This window comes from Stegostoma tigrinum, chromosome 22, assembly GCF_030684315.1.
Source record: "Stegostoma tigrinum isolate sSteTig4 chromosome 22, sSteTig4.hap1, whole genome shotgun sequence".
In the NCBI taxonomy this organism is placed as follows: domain Eukaryota; kingdom Metazoa; phylum Chordata; class Chondrichthyes; order Orectolobiformes; family Stegostomatidae; genus Stegostoma; species Stegostoma tigrinum.
In genome coordinates, this window is record NC_081375.1 from 52,687,890 (window position 1) to 52,707,264 (window position 19,375).

Consider the following 19,375-nt stretch of genomic DNA (forward strand, 5'->3'; position numbering starts at 1 on the left):
AACAAACAACTGCACCTCCCAGTCGCAAACCATTTCCACTCCCCCTCCCATTCTCTTGATGACATGTCCATCATGGGCCTCCTGCACTGCCACAATGATGCCACCCGAAGGTTGCAGGAACAGCAACTCATATTCCGCCTGGGAACCCTGCAGCCATATGGTATCAATGTGGACTTCACCAGTTTCAAAATCTCCCCTTCCCCCACTGCATCCCTAAACCAGCCCAGTTCATCCCCTCCCCCCACTGCACCACACAACCAGCCCAGCTCTTCCCCCCCACCCACTGCATCCCAAAACCAGTCCAACCTGTCTCTGCCTCCCTAACCGGCTCTTCCTCTCACCCATCCCTTCCTCCCACCCCAAGCCGCACCCCCAGCTACCTACTAACCTCATCCCACCTCCTTGACCTGTCCGTCTTCCCTGGACTGACCTATCCCCTCCCTACCTCCCCACCTACACCCTCTCCACCTATCTTCTTTACTCTCCATCTTCGGTCCGCCTCCCCCTCTCTCCCTATTTATTCCAGTTCCCTCCCCCCATCCCCCTCTCTGATGAAGGGTCTAGGCCCGAAACGTCAGCTTTTGTGCTCCTGAGATGCTGCTTGGCCTGCTGTGTTCATCCAGCCTCACATTTTATTATCTTGGAATCTCCAGCATCTGCAGTTCCCATTATCTCTGATACGTTATATTGAACTTATTCTACATACAGTTAACTCAATCACAGCAGCTTTCCCATGAGATATCAGCAGTTCAAAAGTAAGCTTAATATCACTACTCAGCTAGTGAAGTTAGTTTGTTACTAGGGTTGCTTCCTTGTCATATCAAGTGAAACTCGGTGGCCCTAATCTTCCAACCAAAAAAAACGTATTATTCTTTTCTTCCTACAGTGCTAGGTATTGTTGTTCCTGTTTCTCATTTGGAGTGTATGACCTAGTCCCCTCTGTCACGCTATCTGTATAACATTTTTCTCCCCATTTAGCATACCTCTGGGCTGGCTACACCTGGGTTAGCAAGAGTATCTATTCATCGTTTCTATTCCTTTGCAGTAGCTCCCTCCCTTCTCTTTGTTCATCACTTCTCCCATTTGCAGTATTCTCTTTCAATGCTCATACCTACAACAACCTGTCCTGGACCACCCACACTGGTGCAATGTCAAGAATGCACAACAACATCTCTTCTTTCTCAGGAGGCTACAAAAATTCAGCATGGCATTAAGAACTCTCACCAACTTTTATAGATGTACCTTAGAAAGCGTTCTATCTGGATGCATCACAACTTGGTACAACAACAGCTCTGCCCCGGACAGTAAGAAATTAGAGAGATGAGAACATGCCTAGTTCATCATGGAGGCCAATCTTCCATCCATGGATGCCATTTACACTTCTTGCTGTCTTGGAAAGGCAGCCAACACAAAAAGCCCTCCCACCCCAATTATACTCTCTTCCATCAGGCATAAGATACAAAAGCTTATACATAGGTACCAACAGGTTCAAGAACAGCTTCTTCCCTGTTGTTATGAGAGTTCTGAATTGACCGCAAATTTTAAATAAATGTTGATCTTGCTTTTAGTGCACCTTCTTTGCAGCTGTAACTTTGTATTCCTTGCTCGGTTCAATTACCCGATGATCTTTGTATGGTATAATTATCCCTGTACTGCACGCGAAACAAAACTTTTCACTGTACCTAGGTATATGGGACAACAGTAAATCAAGTCAAAACCAGTTTTTCCCCACTTGTTGTACCTTTCTTCTGTCCTCCCTCCCCTGTGGTACCTGGTACAGCTGCTGCTCCTGCTGCTGTAGTCTCTCTGTATGTTTTTGGATAGTATGCAGCCGTGCCTGGTGCTCAGACTCCACCTGTTTCGCCTCCGTAAGTTTTTGTTCGCCTTCCTGATATTTCTGAGAGGCAAGCTGCAAGGGGGAAAGAATAAAGACAGACAGTTACTTCAAGAGTCTGCAAAATTAATGTGTGTGAAGACATTGTACAAGATCAATCCTCAAGTCTGTTCCCTCAAATGCTGATGAATGTTATGGGGAAATAATGACAAATACAACCATCATGTCAAATACATATATAAATCTAATATCCATAAAACAAACAACAATAGCTAATGACATTTAACATTTTACAAAGTAACCAGAAGAGTCCACGTGGCTCAGTGTTTACCACAAATGGAGACTGCCAGCGAACGATAAGGAAGAGAATTAATTTTATTTCAAAAGAAAACAACAACACCCCAACAAGACAAAGGGACAGATTGAAAATATATAATGTGTAGCTCATTATTACTTTAGTGAGGAGACATCTGCAGCAGCATCTCTAAACAGCTTATCTGACACATGTCAAAAATGGCTGACTTATATTGCCAAAGTTATAGGCTCACATCTGCCATCTAATGAAAGTTTGCAAGACAAAAATGTGGTACTGGTGTTTGAGAAAAGTTACTAGATTTAACAGTTTAGCCTCCTCAGATACTTTGGGTCAAGTATTTTATCCTACTTATTATTTCAAAATTGGCAGAAGTAGCAGTGAAGGAGAGTCTGAGAGAGGTACCGAGGCAACAAGCATTTTCTCTTACAATATGGCATCCCATTTCAAAAGATTAAGAAAAGATTTACAAGGATATATTTACAAGGCACCTTCTCCACTTAAAGGGTGGCGCATGTATGGAATCAGCTGCCAGAGGAAGTGGTGCAGGCTGGTACAATTACAACATTTAAAAGGCATCTGGGTGAGTACATGAATAGGAAAGGTTTAGAGGGATACTGGCCAAATGCTGACAAATGGAACTAGATTAATTTAGGATACCTGGTCGGCATGGACAAGCCTGACTGAAGGGTTTGTTTCCTTGCTGTACAGCTCTATGACTCTATTAAGGGTGCAAACAATTTCATTCAAATAATCTTTATTCAGTATCTTATTCAATATCCTAAACAATACAACTAGTTTTAGTGGCAGCTTTCCCAGAGAAGAAAGGACCTAGGATGGTTTGCAATCTGCATACTCTTCCATCACTATTAAACAATGCTTCATAAATAGATGATATTGACCATCATGACAATCATACACCTCTTTAAAGTTACCCTTTCAGCTGCAGGCCCCAAAATGACCTTTGTTTCTTTTCACCCTCAGGCAACAAGGTGAATATAATTCACAACTTAGATATTCAGACTCAGCTTCACACAGAAGTTTGAATCCCAGCATGCACGCAACATGTTAATGTACTGAATAAGATCAGTTTTCCACACCTTACTCATGCCCTCAACTTCTTCAGCCCTCTGCTTGATGCGGATTGCCATGGCATTGACACTCTCCTTTTCCAATTGCAGTTCATGACGTTCTTGATTTAGAATCTCCTGTTCTCGAGCTAACTGTTCCCCTTTTGATTTCAGTTCAGCAGCTTTCACCTTCAGCTCGGCTTGTTCCTACGAGGCAAGAACAGTTTCTGTACTTTTCCAACATATTTTAAAATATTCAGAAGTATTTAACCCTAAAACTACCACCTAAAAATACATGACTGGCAGAACTGAAAGACTTCTGTATTTTATATTAAGTGATTTTGGACAGATTGTGAAAACACCAGCTAAAATGGATTCACTTAGTTAAATCAGTGGGGATTCTTTTTATTCCCATGTTAGACATGATCAAAATACAGCACTGGTCAAACGTATCAGCTATCCTGGATGGGTATTCTCGGCTTAGGTCAATGCCTTGGTTAGGTTTGTGGCCAGAATGGTTTAATTGAAAAACCGCGATATGCAGATTGACAAGCCACAGTGGTTGAGGAATAAGCTGACCAAGCTGAAAATTCCTGTGTGGGTGCAAAAATATTTCAAGGGCTGCATACTCAAATCACCCATGCCCTAAAAAGAAAGGATTGACGTGTATGTTGATGTCAACACATTGGTGAAACTCCAGTCAAAGGAAAATACATGGGAATTGACATATAGCTTACATTAACTTATATCTGTCAAATTCTTGTTACTTTGTGTATTCGGTCGTGTAACTGAAAAGGTCTAGTGCTGTGCCACAAATTCCAGACCACTATGTTCACTATCGGTTAGCATAGAAAATCTTCATTGCACGGTAAAATATATTACTGTATAACTTGAATATTTAGAAGAAAAACCAAGAGACAAAGATTTTTGCATAGACGTAGGTAGGCGATTCCCAAGGTCAGCATTCATTGGGACATTAGCCCAGCCATGCAAATGGGTATTAGACACCGTGGCCCTCAGCACCTCAACAACCTCAATAGGTCCCATCTATCTCCTGACAGCTTCCCATATTCCCTGCAGTTCACAAGTGGGACTAACTCCATGGAAATAGTGAAATGGGCAGGGCCCTAAAAATCCACACATTGGGAATGGGGATGAGAATCCTGGAATTAGGTCCTCCCCACAGTTTTTAAATCTCCACTTGGACATGGATGGAGGAAAGCAATTAAAGCTCCTCAATTTGAGTGGTCAATGAGCTCTTCAAATTCTTACCCCTTTAAAAACATGTATCTAACTGCAACTCATTTCATTCCCTCTAAAATACACAGGCATAGGAACTTTCAGTTCCTGTGATAAAACATATGCAGAGCAAAGGAAGTCCAGTCCAGAGGCCCAGGAAAAAACTAAATTCTGTAATAATGCCCACAGAGAGACGTTATTTCCCACACAGGCCAGAGGTGACCATAAGGCATATATTACTCCCTTACTTTTGCCAGAGTGAAGACTGCTCCTTCCTGCTGTGCATTGAGCTGGAGGGAACGGTTGGCACCTCGCTCTATCCGCTCACTATTCAGTTTCTGTTGTGTGTGAAACTCTGCCCACTCACTTGCCAGTCTTCGACGTTCCTCTGCACAGCGCTGCATCACTGACTGCTGCTCCTCCAGCAAAGCATTCTGAGGGAATGTAACAACATGGGAAGACGCTGTAAGCCCCACACAATCACTGCAAAATCTGGAAAGCTTTCCGTTTTCACTAACAACACTACCATTTCCTTATCCATTGCCTCACATTCACAGGAGCTAACTATATCATCCAGAAATAACTGGTCAGCCACACTCTATGGAGTAGAGGATTTTCAATAGATTATCACCATGCTTCCTCCATGGAAAGGAATTAAATCTTAAAAGGGAAGTTAAGGCCTAGCTTGGCAAACAGCTACTTCTTCGGAACTGGATCCAAAACATTAATTCTGCTTTTTCCTCACAAGTGATGACAGATCTGATGAGATCTTCCAGCAATTTCTGATTTTCTTTCTGATTTCCAGGATTTACAGTTCTTTGGTCTTTTTTGTTTTGATGAGGAGAAAGAATCCTGCCCGATTAAAATGGACGTTTTGAAGGAATCAATGTCCAAAACACTGCTCTGGCGGAGACCAACTTTTTCATTAAAGGTTAAGGGACAGTCCTGGGTGTGTGCGTCTTCTTCGAGTTCTGCACAGTTCAGCTGTTACGGAGGATATTCACGTGGGGTCTAGTGGTAATGTCAATACTCAATCCAGAATAACATTCTGGGGTTAAAACTTTGAATCCCGCCTTGACAGAAATGGTGAAATTTGGACTCAATAAAAGTCTGGAATAGAAGTTAGTCTAATGGCAATATGTAGCACTGTCAATTGTTGTAAAACATCATCTGGCTCACTACTGGCCTTTAGGGAGGGACATCAGCCATCTTAATCAGTCTGGCTATATGTGACTCCAGACCCACAGCAATGTGGTTGACTCTTAACTGCCCTCAGGGTCAATAAAGGATGGACAAGGTTTGCCTAGTCAATGACACCCACCTCCCATGAATGGATAAACATAAAAGCCTTTAGCGGATGTGAGACATTTCACGTGAGGGAAGTTAGCTGCTCTCAGCAGGTCCTGCCTTACCTTTGCCCTCTCCAGCTCCTCCCGCTCTATGGTGAAATGCTGGTTCATAATTCTGCGTTCCTCCTCGAGGGACCTCTGCACTGACTCCACTTTGGTTTGTTCAGCTGTTGCCCGCCAGCGCTCCTGCACAGAATTGCACATCACAAAACCCATCACAGCCCATGCAGCCACCTATGTCCTGATCAGAGAAGTGCCATTTTCACAATCAACATCACCAAACATACATCTGATTGATGCCATTAGATAAAGACAAGCATCCAACTAATAAATTAAGAGGGTTACATTCAAGAGAGGAGACACAATGGAGGATAATTTTGACAATGACATGAATGTAAAGAAAATTATAGGTGTTGGTATGTTTGCCAAGCTGGGAGGTTTGATAACAGCCCCTTGCTAGGTGACATCCTCAGTGCTGTGGAGCCTCCTGTGAAGCGCTGTTGTCTTGTGCCAGTTCAAATTTACATGGTCTGGTTTTTGCAGCTTTCGTTAGTCACTAGTTCCAGCCGTGCGTTGTAACAGTCGGTATACCAGGTCTAATTCAATGTGTTTGTTGATGGAGTCCGCAGATGAATGCCAAGCCTCCAAAAATTCCCTGACTGTCCTCTGTTTGGCTTGTCCTATGATAGTAGTGTTGTCCCAGTTGAAAGTTTGGTTTTTCTCATCTGCGTGTATTGAAACCAAGGACATCTGGTTTTAGATTAGATTAGGTTACCTACAGTGTGGAAACAGGCCCTTCGGCCCAACAAGTCCACACCGCCCCTTGAAGCATGCCACCCAGATCCAACCCCCTATAACGCACACACCCCTGAACACCACGGACAATTTAGCGTGGCCGATCCACCCAGCCTGCACATCTTTTGGACTGTCGGAGGAAACCGGAGCACCCGGAGGAAACCCACGCAGACACGGGGAGAATGTGCAAACTCCACACAGACAGTCGCCCGAGGCTGGAATCGAACCCAGGTTCCTGGCGCTGTGAGGCTGCAGTGCTAACCACAGAGCCACTGTGCTGCCCCTGGTCGTGTCATTTTGTTGATAGTTGGAGTTTGTGGATGCGGGTTGCTAGTTGTCTGCCTGTTTGTCCCATGCAGTGTTTCGTGCAGTCTCTGCGTTGAATTTATATACTGAACATTACACCGCACAACCGGAACGGGGACCTATCAGAAGCAGCAAAACCCAGAGCATATAAATTCAAACTGGCACAAGACAACAACGCTTCACAGGAGGCTCCACAGCACTGAAGATGTCACCTAGGAAGGGGATGAAACGTCTGCTATTAAACCTCCCAGCTCGGCGATCACACCCGAGATACAATTCTTCACTCAAACCCTGAAAAGATGGTCATCAATTTGGCTGCCTGCACAAATGGCCCAGGTGATGCCAGTTGCTGGTAACAGATGTCCCCGAAACAAAAGGAATCTGTACCTACACAGTTCACATCACTATGTTCCATATGTAATCTTGTCACAGTGGCTGTGCACGTACAGATGGTCTCACTAAGGCTGAACGTGTTTGGTACACTTGCTTTTATTGGGCAGTGCATCGAGTATATGAGTTGGAAGATCATGTTACAGCTGTACAGGGCATTGGTTAGGCCACTATTGGAATACTGGGTGCAATTCTGGTTGCCCTCCCATGGGGAGGATGTTGTGAAACTTGAAGGGGCTCAGAAAAGATTTGCAAGAATGATGCCAGGGTTGGAGCCATAGGGAGAGAGGCTGAATAGGCTGGGGCTATTTTCCCTGAAACTTCAGAGGCTGAGGGGTGACCTTTTAAAGGTTTATAAAATCATGAGGAGCATGGATAGGGTGAATTGCCAAGGTCTTTTTCCTGGGTTGGGTGGTGGGGGGTGGGGGATGGGGTGGTGGGGAGTCATCCGAAACTAGAGGGCATAGGTTTAAGGTTAGAGGGAAAGATTTAAAAAGGGAGCTGAGAGACAATGTTTTCATGCAGAAGGTGTTGCGTGTATGGAATGAGCTGCCATAAGAAGTCATGGAGGCTGGTACAATTACAACATTTAAAAGGCATCTGGATAGGGATATGAATAGGGACAGTTTAAAGGGACATAGGACAAACGCTGGTAAATGAGAATAGATTAATTTCGGATATCCGGTCAGCTTGGACGAACTGGACCAAAGAGCCTGTTTCCACGCTATGCAGCTCTGTGACTACGTGCTCACTCCAAATATGCAAACAGCTGGATGTCCCAGGGATTCTGCTGTTTACCCCAAGATTGCACCTGACTTGTGTTTACTTTTTAGTAACGTAAGTTATGTGAATGACTTAAGATTGTGGACCTGATATGTCCAGAAACTTTAAAATGTAAGGTTTATTTGCAATATATAAAAACAAAACTTATCTACTGTGCTGCCAAGGAAGTATTCTGAAAACTGACTTTCTTTGGGTTCAAGCAGGAAAACATTTTGTTTGCCACACTTCTGTTATGGAGTCTTTACAATGGGCCCACTCTAGTTACTCTTATATGTTGTCCTATTAATAGAAACAGATCAGGGAATAGGAGAAAGGAAGTGATAAAAGAACAGAGGATAAAGCTACAGTAAAAACCACCACGGCTTAGGAAGCATCACTGAGAAGATCCTTAGACTCCCATGCATCCTTAATGATATCTCAGCCAAAGTTGGCTTAAGGATGTAATAGTACGATAAGGAGACAATGAAGGAACTGCATCTCACACTGGAAAGCAACCTCCAAACATCCTATTGAACATAAAAACCTTAAGAATAAAGTGATTTTAAAATACTAACCACACCTCAAAGTGGTTTTTACACTGTAAATACACTGTGACTACAGGAACCTATTTTTATCATGCATCCTAGTATGTCTCTGAATTGGTATTAATCATGTTCTGATCCTGCCCTGAGGTGATACCCGAGGACCAAGTACCAGTGTTACCAGGCTTCATTCTCATGAGTTTCTTTGATCAGGGAAACTCATCTCGGCTCAAGACAGTCTGCATGGTCTCTTTTGATGTATGGCCAGCGTGGTCTGCTATCTGAATACCTACTTGGACTGGCACGTGAGAGTCACAAGAGAGAACATCAGGAAGGTGTGCTCCAGCACTGCTACATGTGCCCAGTCATGAATGCAAGTGCCCACTGGTAGGACAAACGAACAATACATGATAAACGGTTGGATCCTAGAAAGTATCAAGGATCAGAGGGACATTTGTGTGCATGTACACCAGTCCTTTAGGGTATCAGGACAGATAGGCAGAGTGGCTAAGGGGCACTGGGTATACTTGCCTTTATTAGTTGAAGCTTAGAGTTTAAGAGCAGAGAGGTTATAATGGAATTGTGTAAGACATGGGTTAGACCACAGCTAGAGTACTGCGAGTAGTCCTATAATCTACTTTTAGGAGGGACATGGTTTCATGTGCAGAGGAGATTTACCATGATGTTGTCCGGTTTGCAGAGTTCCAGTTATGAAGAGAGGTTGGACAAACTAGTGTTTTTCTTAAAGCAGAAAGGGGTCAGGATTGAGATGTATAAAATTACCAAGGGCATAGATCATAGAATCCCCAGAGTATGGGAGGAGCCCACACCAACCCTTCAAAGAGCATCCCACTTAAACGCACCACCCTACTCTATCACTGCATTTTCCATGGCTAACCCACCTAGTTTGCACATCCTGGACACTATGAGGCAATTTAGTTTGGCCAATCCACCTAACCTGCACATCTTTGGACTGTGGGAGGAAACCCACGCAAACACAGGGAGAATGTGCAAATTCCACACTGACGTTCACCTGAGGTTGGAATCAAAGCCAGGTCCCTGGCGCTATAGAGGCAGCAGTGCAAACCACTGAGCCATTACACTGATAGGGTCAACAAGAAGAAAATTCTGCCCTTGGAGGGATAAATGCCCAAGAGTCATTGATTTAAAGAAGGGACAGAAAGTACAGAGGAAATGTGAGGAAAAACCTTTACATCTACAGGGGGTGTAACATTTAAGCAGCATTTGGATGTATACTTGCAAGGCATACAAGGCTATTGCCAAGTTCTGGAAAATGGCATTAGAGTAACTGGGTGTTTGCTTTTGGATCAGCACAGACACAATGGGCCAAAGGGCCTTTTCCTGTGCTGTAGATCTCTATGGTCAGCTAAAGGATCTTGTACCAGCTACACCTGTAGACCCTGAGAGAAGGTATGCTGAACTTCTCAGGGCACATGTTCTATCATTCTTGATAAACACTCCCTGAAGGCCAATGGACAAGGTGGCTCCTTCCGTTGCCCTACTCAAATAAAGGATTCATGGTGGAGATTAGATACAAATGTTCATGATGATGCCTCTCCCTCTCCCTCCAAATATTGCTACTACATTGCCACTATCCCCAAACGATTCAGCACAATTGAACTGGCCTTCACTTTGAGTGGTATGGTGGCTCAGTGGTTAGCACTGCAGCCTCTCAGCGCCAGGGACCCGGGTTCGATTCCAGCCTCGGGCGACTGAGCGGAGTTTGCACATTCTCCCCGTGACTGCGTGGGTTTCCTCCGGGTGCTCCAGTATCCTCCCACAGTCCACAAGATGTGCAGCCGAGGTGGATTGGCTATGCTAAATTGTCCCACAGTGTTCTGGGGTGTGTGGGTCTGGGTGGGATGCTGCAAGGGGCAGTGTGGACTTGTTGGGCCAAAGGGCCTGTTTCCACACTGTAGAGAATCTAAATAAAAATCCCCCAACTGCCCGTCTCAGGTATTCAGAGACAGCCTTCAGTTCCTTTGAACACAGAAGTTTGCTCAGTCAGCATTACAGCAAAGATCTCCAGGCATCAGAGTCGACAGGCTTGGTTGATGAGGGCTGGTGTCTGCTGAGAGTCTACAACCGTGAGAAGAGTGAGTTTTGTACTCATTAAGCAATATCAAATTAGGGTCAGTACTATGTGGTTATTAAGCTCCTTTCTGTTCCGTCAACCAGGATTCATCGAGATGTTAACAAAGTGTGGGGCTGGATGAATACAGCAGGCCAAGCAGCATCTTAGGAGCACAAAAGCTGACGTTTCGGGCCTAGACCCTTCATCAGAAAAGTGGGATGGGAAAAGGATTCTGAAATAAATAGGGAGAGAGGGGGAGGCAGATGAAGATGGATAGACAAGACAGGTGGAGAGGAGAGTATGGCGGGGGAGGTAGGGAGGGAATAGGTCAGTCCGGGGAGGATGGACAGGTCAAGGGGGCGGGTTGAGGTTAGTAGGTAGGAAAAGGAGTGCGGCTTGAGGTGGGAGGAGGGGATAGGTGAGAGGAAGAACAACTTAGGGAGGTGGGGATGAGCTGGGCTAGTTTTGGGATGCAGTGCGGGGAGGGCAGATTATGAAGCTGGTGAAATCCACATCGATACCATTGAGCTGCAGGGTTCACAAGCGGAATACGAGTTGCTGTTCCTGCAACCTACGGGTGGCATCATTATGGCACTGCAGGAGGCCCAGGATGGACATGTTGTTTAAGGAACGGGAGGGGGAGTTGAAATGGTTCGCGACTGGGAGGTGCAGTTGTTTATTGTGAACCGAGCGTAGGTGTTCTACAAAGCGGTCCCCAAGCCTCTGCTTAGTTTCCCCAATGTAGAGGTAGCCACAACGGGTAGAGTGGATACAGTATACCACATTGGCAGCTGTGCAGGTGAACATCTGCTTGATGTGGAAAGTCATCTTGGTGCCTCGGATGGGGGTGGGGGAGGTGGTGTGGAGGCAGGTGTAGCGGTTCCAGGGACAAGTGCCGGGTGTGGTGGGGTTGGAGGGGAGTGTGGAGTGGACAAGGGAGTCATGGAGAGAGTGGTCTCTCCGGAAGGCAGTCAAGGGTGGGGTGGGAAAAATGTCTTTAGTGGTGGGGTCAGATTGTAGATGGTGGAAGTGTCGGAGGATGATGCGTTGTTTCCGGAGGTTGGAAGGGTGGTATGTGAGGGCGAGGAGGATTCTCTTTTGGTGGTTATTGCGGGGGCAAGGTGTGAGGGATGAGTTGCAGGAAGTGTGGGAGACACGGTCGAGGGTGTTCTCGACCACTGCAGAGGTGAAGTTGTGGCCCCTGAAGAACGAGGACATCTGGGATGTGCAGGAGTGGAATACCTCATCCTGGGAGCAGATGAGGTGGGGGCGAAGGAATTGGGAATAGGGGATAGAATTTTTGCAGGAAGTTGGGTGGGAGGAGGTGTATTGCATGGAGATGGTACTCACTGTAATGCCACCTCTATCCATACCAGAATCTTTGGGTGTCCTCCAGACCCTGGCCCCAAATAATATCTCCTGTTCTATTTCTCTATTACAAGGACAAGTCCAATTTTCTGAAATTTGCCAGTTATTCCTTCGATCTGGATGCCAGCCAAGCTGTTCAGGGAGTTTCTTGCTCCGTAACCATCAGGGTTTATCACCTTTTGTGGCACCTAGTCCTTTGTCTCTCCGAGGTATTTCACTAGCCCCTCATCTTTCACAAACAAATACAGCAAGAATAAAATAACCATTAGTATGGCAAAGAAGGTGGGACAGTAACAAACCAGTGGCACAAACTGCTTGTTTTGTAATGTCTCTCTCTCACACACACACATACAACACACTTACTTTACTCCCTTTTTAAAATAGTGTAAGATTTTAGAAACATTAGCAGACTGTCTATCAATCTGTTTGTGTCACAGATTCTTCTTCCCAGGCCAACAAGTCCTGGATTGGGACCAGAACCCAGCAGGCAAAGGGACAATCCACAGTGTTACAAAATGTCACCCTGCACATAAAACACAAGTATGATAATTCCCAGAGATAATTGGAACTGTAGATGCTGGAGAATCAGAGATAACAAGGTGTGGAGCTGGATGAACACAGCAGGCCAAGCAGCATCTTAGGAGGAGGAAAGCTGACGTTTTGAGTTTTTTTGAAGAAGGGTCTAGGCCCAAAACATCAGCTTTCCTGCTTGTAAGATGCTGCTTGGCCTGCTGTGTTCATCCAGTTCTACACCTTGTTATCTAAGATATTTCCCAGCAATGTGTGTGCTGATAACTCAGCTAGGCCACTGCAAGCAGTTCACAATGAACAGAATGAGGGAACAGCTCTGAAGGAAACAATTCTCTGCGATCGAGTTAGTTTCCAAATCAAAGCAATGCCTACATCTGCCGTGAATCTTGTGATCTAATGGTGCAGAATCAGAATCAAAATGCATCATGAGTGTCCAAATACCATGAGCCGGGGCAGTGAAGGCTCCAGCAATAGGCAAAGCTCAGAATGAGATCAAAAGTAACATTGGGGAAAAAGTGGAATTAGAATGGAATTTGTGGGGCGGCACAGTGGTTAACACTGCTGCCTCACAGCACCAGGGACCCAGGTTCGATTCCAGCCTCGGCGATTGTCTATGTGGAGTTTGCACATTCTCCCCGTGTCTGCGTGGGTTTCCTCCAGGTGCTCCGGTTTCCTCCCACAGTCCAAAGATGTGCAGAGTAGGTGGATTGGCCATGCTAAATTGCACATAGTGTTCAGAGAGGTGAGATTAGGTGGGTTATATGGGGATGGGTCTGGCTGGGATGTTCTGAAGTTTGGTGTGGACTTGTTGGGCTGAAGGGCCTGTTTCCACACTGTAGGGATTTGAATTCTAATTCTAATTCTAGAATTCCCACAATCACTCGCCCCACTATAAGCCAAAATAAACACCAACAGTACACTAACATTTCAGAGCTCCTTCATAAACTCACTTCTGACATTTATCTCCCTTACCTTCTCAAGGAGTCGTGTTTGTTCATTCAATCTGATCTCCATCTTGGTGATAACATCCTGCAGGCGAGCTCTCTCCTCCTCCAGGTCCCTCTGCTGCCGCATCAGTCTGTCCTGTTGTGCTAAAAGAAATGTCAATAATCAGACTTCACAAAGGGGCTGCATAAATTCATGGGCTTAAGACTGATTCACTGAAGCAGTTGGCATGTATGAAATGCTCAGGGCATGAATGTTTGGGGAGCACTGTCTATCCAGATTAAGGGAAATAGTGAGTAATTGGTGAAAATCTGTCAGACTGGAAGCAAACCAACATAATGTTTGCAAAGGCCAGCAAATGCAGACTCATAAGTCCAAAGCAAGTAACAGATAAAATAATAAATTCAATTTAATTGTTAGGCTGAAAGTGTTCCAATTGCAATAATTTAGGCAATTAACATGGACATGGAAAGGGTTAATCTTGTCCAAGAAGCCAATTTAATACTTGTGAACACCACAGATAAAGCACGTGCAGCGCTTATGATAAACTTCACAGGGAGTTTAAAAAGCTTTTCGACAAAGTTTCAAATGAAAGATGCCAAATGAAGTAAAAATTGCTGATTTCGAGTAAGGAAAATGGACAAAACATGAAACTAGTTACAAGAAAAAGGTAATACTGACCACATACAAGACGTCTGACAGGAAAATGAATGCAGCCTCACTGAATCAGAGTATCAAATATAGTAGAATTATTTTTTATTACAAAACAAAACTAAATTATCTGATGAAATCACAATCTTTAAATTAAACATTTCTCTGCCGAGAAGGGCACTTTCAGAGTAGTAGTTATATGGGGCAGGAAAAGACCAGTTAACCCTTTGAGCCTGTTCCACCAATTCAGACCAATCATTGATAATCACAGACCCAACTACATTTATTTGCATCACACAATATCCCTTAATACCCTACACCAACAGAAGTCTATTAATCTCAGTTTTAAAATTAGCTGTTGACATGGAATCACTGCTATTTGTGGAAAAGAGCTTCAAATTTTCGAAGAATTATTTCCTACCTTCACCCTGAAAGGATTGGCTCTCAATTTTTTGACTAGATCCCCTACTCCTAAGCTCCAGCACTATTTCAATGTAGCTCAAAAGTTATGCACTTAATTTTTTTAACCAATACCAAGACAACACAAAATATTTTATTTATTACCAGGGTTTAACTACCAGAGTCTGGCCAATGGGCCTCTGGGTGGAACCAAAGCAATTTGTCAAGAAAATTGACAGGGCTATTTTTTGGATTGAATATCAACATCGTTCAAAACTACTGATCTTATTAGAAGCACCTTCCCAAACAAGATTTTGTGCCAGCAATTTTATCCCCGAGTCAGTAAGTAAGAGTCCGAGTCCCAATCAGGAGGTTTTAGAACAAAATCTAGTGCTCTGAAGAAGTATTGCACTGTCTGAATATCATTTTTTGGACGAAGCCATGTATGAGTTCAGGTGGCCATAAAATATTCCACGGCACTATCTAAATATGAACAGTGGAGACCTAGCTACTAAATTATCCCTGGTCATTCCTACTTGCTGCCTGTGAAATCTTGCTACATGCAAATTAAGAGCAACGTATTCTACATTGCAACGAGTGTGACACTTCAAAAGAACATAGTTAGCTGTGAATTTGTTTTGGCACTTCCTGCGGTCACAGAAGTGTTCCCTCTAGACACTTGCTTTTGGCAATATCTACAGGAACACGAACAGTGTAAAACCTTTGAGTGTTGATCAGCTCCGTGCTATAGAATGGAAATTAACCATTTGCTATCTACTACCTCGCTGCTGCTCCTCTCGTTGCCTTGCGTTGATCTCCATCTCATGGGATGTGCTCTGATGAGTGCTTTCCACTTTATAGGACAGATCATTCAGCTTTGAAGAAAAGACCGCCATCTGTTCAATGATATTACTGAGTGACCTGCATGAGGATATTGAGGAGGAAGACTTGAATATAACTTTCAGTACACTCAGCCAAGGTATTAGGGCAAGATATATTGGAATAGCAACTCGTACTTTAAATATTAGCAAACAGGAAAATTAGCTTCTTGATTTATAACATCTCTTAAATTACAAACAAACAATCATTATATTACACTAAACATCCAGGACATTCAATTTAATTCCAGCCTATAAAGTGGTTAGCTGCTATGTTATGTATAAGCCAGTCGAACCATGTAATTCGTGCTCGACCGTGCTTATATTCTTAATTACATACAAGTATCTGTTAATCTAAATATTTTTATATCCATTTGATTTCACTCCCATCTATAAAACTCACAATTATTCTACATAAAGTCCACCAAACGCAGCAGAAACCAGTGATCCTTGATGTTACTGTGAGGCTGCCATGTATGATGGATGTTCCTAATCATGTAACTGGTAGTAAAATGAATTTAAATTTGAAAGATCGATGGAAGAGATTAAATGCTCACTTTGGAATCCTACCACCCAGCTAGGATCAAGGTTGGATCAGATTTGCTGATCCAAGGGCAGAATGACAAATACTGCAGGCCTATGGATTCCAGATGAGAAAACTCAACCTAGATTTCTGATCACCATCCAGCAACACCAACTAGAAACTGCGCAGAAAGAGGGACTATTAACTGTATGTTAAATGCGTGTTTGAATGTGTTTAGCTGGTAGCATTCTGGTGTTTCAGTTGCAATAAATAACTGTGGTTGTTGGGATTGAAAGGTATTTGTATGCAATCCACAGTTCTGTAAATAAGTAGAAAAGTGTTTAAAGAATAGGTCCAGTTTTATTTTTTGCTAACCAGCTTTCTTAGGTCATACCTAGAATAATGCATGCAGTTTCAGTCTCCATTTCTGAGGAGGAAGGGTTCTCTTGCTCTCGAGGGAGTACAACAAAGGTTTACCAGGCTGATTCCAAGGATGGCGGCACTGAAGTATGAGGAAAGATTGACGAGCTTAGGATAGTTTTCATTGGAGTTCAGACGAATGAGGGAGGATCTCAGAGACTTATAAAATTCTAACAGGCTATACAGGGATGTTGTTTCTGTGGGTGGGCGTGTCCCGAACCAGGGCAACAGTTTGAAGATTCAGGGTGGACCACTTAGGACAGAGATGAAAGAGACATTTCTTTAGTCAAAGCGTGGTGAGTCTGTGGATTTCATTAGTACAGGAAGTAGTTGATGCCAAAGCACAATGTATTCAAGGGGTGGCTAGATATAGCACTTGGGGAAGAGGTTATGGGGAAAAAGCAGGATTAGGCTGTTGAGTTGGACCATGATCATGATGAATGGTGGAGCATGTGTGAAGGGCTGAATGGCCGCTCATGCTCCTATCTTCTATGTTTCTATCATTTCCACAAAACAGAGTTATGATCCCAACTGATGGTAATACTGGACAAGCCAGAATGAAACCTGGCTTGACAGATCATACATTTTATTTTTACTATTTGTTTACTGTGGTGGTCAAAATGAACACATTCACAAGAACCTGCCAATGTCCATTTAACCAAACAATCAATAAAAGTTTGAGACAGCAAGAACTGCTGATGCTGGAGTCAGAGATAATAAAGTGTGGAGCTGGAGGAACACAGCAGGCCAGGCAGCATCAGAGGAGCACGAAAGCTGAAATTTCAGGTTGGACCTTTTTTCTCTGAAGATTATTCACATTCCTGACTGCTTTATAGACAGGTATTAATAGCATTTCTGCCGCTAAATACCTTTCCTCTTTGGCTGCACCCTGTTTCTGAAGGTTTCTGCCTTTCTGTGATACTGCACTCCTTTCTCCAGGCAACTGCTGTTTTTTTTTCCCTCTATTGCTTTTCCCTAATGCACCAAACTGTTCACCTCAAGGACTTAACCACTTCATTAAAAAGGTAAAAATATTTCCAGAAACCCCAACAAAATTCCAAACCCAAAAATCAAACAAAAACCATGTCTCTTCTTTCTGATAGGGTCAGAGTCAAACAGCACATAAATAAACCCTTTGGTCCTACTCGTCCATGCTGACCAGGTTTCCTAAACTAAACTAGTCCCATTTGCCCGCACTGAACCTTTATCTCTCTCAACCTTTCCTATTCATGTACCTGTCCACATGTCTTTTAAATGTCATAACTGGTACATGCATCTTCCACTTCCTCTGGCAGTTCGTTCAACATAACCACTCTATCTGTATGAAAACCACACTCCTCAGGTCCCTCTTAAATCTTTCTCCGCTCATCTGAAACCTATGCTCTCTAGTTTTGAACTCCCCTATCCCGGGGAGAAACCTTTGCTATTCATCTGATCAATGTCTCTCATGATTTTACAGACGTCTATAAGGTCACCCCTCAACTCCTATATTGCAGGGGAAAAAAGTCACAGCCTATCCAGCTTCTCCTTAAAATACAAACACTTCAGGCTTCGGAACATCCTCGTAAATCTTTTCTGCATCCTTTCCAATTTAATAAGATCCTTCCTATAGCAGGGCAACCAAAACTTTACGCTGTACTCCAAAAGTGCCTTCATCAACATCCTGTACAAATGCAACATGAAGACCCAAGTCCTATACCGAATGTTCTGAGCAATGAAGAGGAGTGTGCCAAATGCCTTTTTCACTACCCTGTCTATCTTGGTGCAATTTTCAAGAAACTAAGTACCTGAACCCCTCGGTCTCTCTGTTAACCCACCCAGTGTAGAAAAACAAACCAAATATAAATCTTTACCTTGTTCCTCCACTTTGTAATGCAAGTTTCCATGTGATAACAGTATATCATGAACCCTCACAATAGGGATTGAGGGGGGACAGGATCAGACCTGACTGCACTTGAGGTACTGTGCAATAAAGAACTGCCATCCAGTGAAACGCTCGGTGCTTTTTGCAAGGAGAAACATGTGGAAGAAAAGACTGGTAGTTCTGCTCCTAGGAACCATCTTGTGCATATCACATAGCAAGAGGAGAATGAAAGTTAGGCTTAGATTAACATTGAATGGGTTACAGGGAATGAGGTTTTACCTCCTAAAATATGACTACAGAATTAGCAAGCTCACAGAAGAGCTTTCTTCTCAACCCTCAGCTGCACAGTGATTAATATTTTTAATTCTCCTGGGCAGGATACTGTTCTCTATTCCTCTATAAGACTCCACACCTTTACAAATATAACTAATAATATTCCGGCTGTACAGGATGAGAAACAGTATTCTACATACAGTTTTAAGTTATTAAAGTTGTTACAGAATAATTTTTGACTTTTAAATGGTAAGTGAGTTCATGAACTTTGCAAATCAGCTGTGTTTCAATCCACAGGTCATCCAAGCAGGTTAAAGACAAGTTTATGTGGGATGAGATAATAACAACTTGTTTCCTCTGAAGTGACCAGCAAAGCCCTCAATTTAGAGATGAATAATAAGCGACAACTCCCACATCCCAAGAATGAATAAAGATAAAGCTGCCCCACGCTCTCCTTCAGTACCTCTGGCCTTCATGACAGTTACAAGGAACATTTTTTTCCTGCTTACTCAAATGCAAGCCTGTAACTACACTGAAAATGTGAGCTGTACTGAACACTCAGGTGATGTTACCTTGTATGTGAGGAAGCACTGGTCACCGCATCGATCTCTTGTTCCTTCAATTGTTTTACGTACAGCAGCTGCTCCTCGTGTTCCTTTCGCATGTCCAGGATCGACTGACTGCAGAATAGAGGTCAGCAATGATGAAGCACACAAATATAAAACCATGTTTCCCTGGAAGTTAATGTTTTTGGCATTTAAGATTTGCCATTTTGTTGGAAAGATCTGCAATTCCTTTAATGGGTTGTGGGAGGTACCAAGTTCAACT

General features: G+C 43.6%; 1 protein-coding gene across 4 annotated transcripts in view; it reads right to left on the reverse strand.

Annotated features, from left to right (window-relative positions):
- LOC125463492 (fas-binding factor 1 homolog) overlaps positions 1-19,375 on the reverse strand; it is a 100,506-nt gene that overhangs the window by 9,131 nt on the left and 72,000 nt on the right. For all 4 annotated transcript variants that reach the window (XM_048554788.2, XM_048554790.2, XM_059653827.1 and 1 more), the window contains 7 exons: positions 19,120-19,227; positions 15,371-15,510; positions 13,567-13,685; positions 5,869-5,991; positions 4,705-4,890; positions 3,248-3,424; positions 1,772-1,909 (listed from right to left, as the gene is read on the reverse strand). In XM_048554788.2, the coding sequence (XP_048410745.2) occupies positions 1,772-1,909; positions 3,248-3,424; positions 4,705-4,890; positions 5,869-5,991; positions 13,567-13,685; positions 15,371-15,510; positions 19,120-19,227 (991 nt within the window). The remainder of the gene's footprint in view (positions 1-1,771; positions 1,910-3,247; positions 3,425-4,704; positions 4,891-5,868; positions 5,992-13,566; positions 13,686-15,370; positions 15,511-19,119; positions 19,228-19,375) is intronic.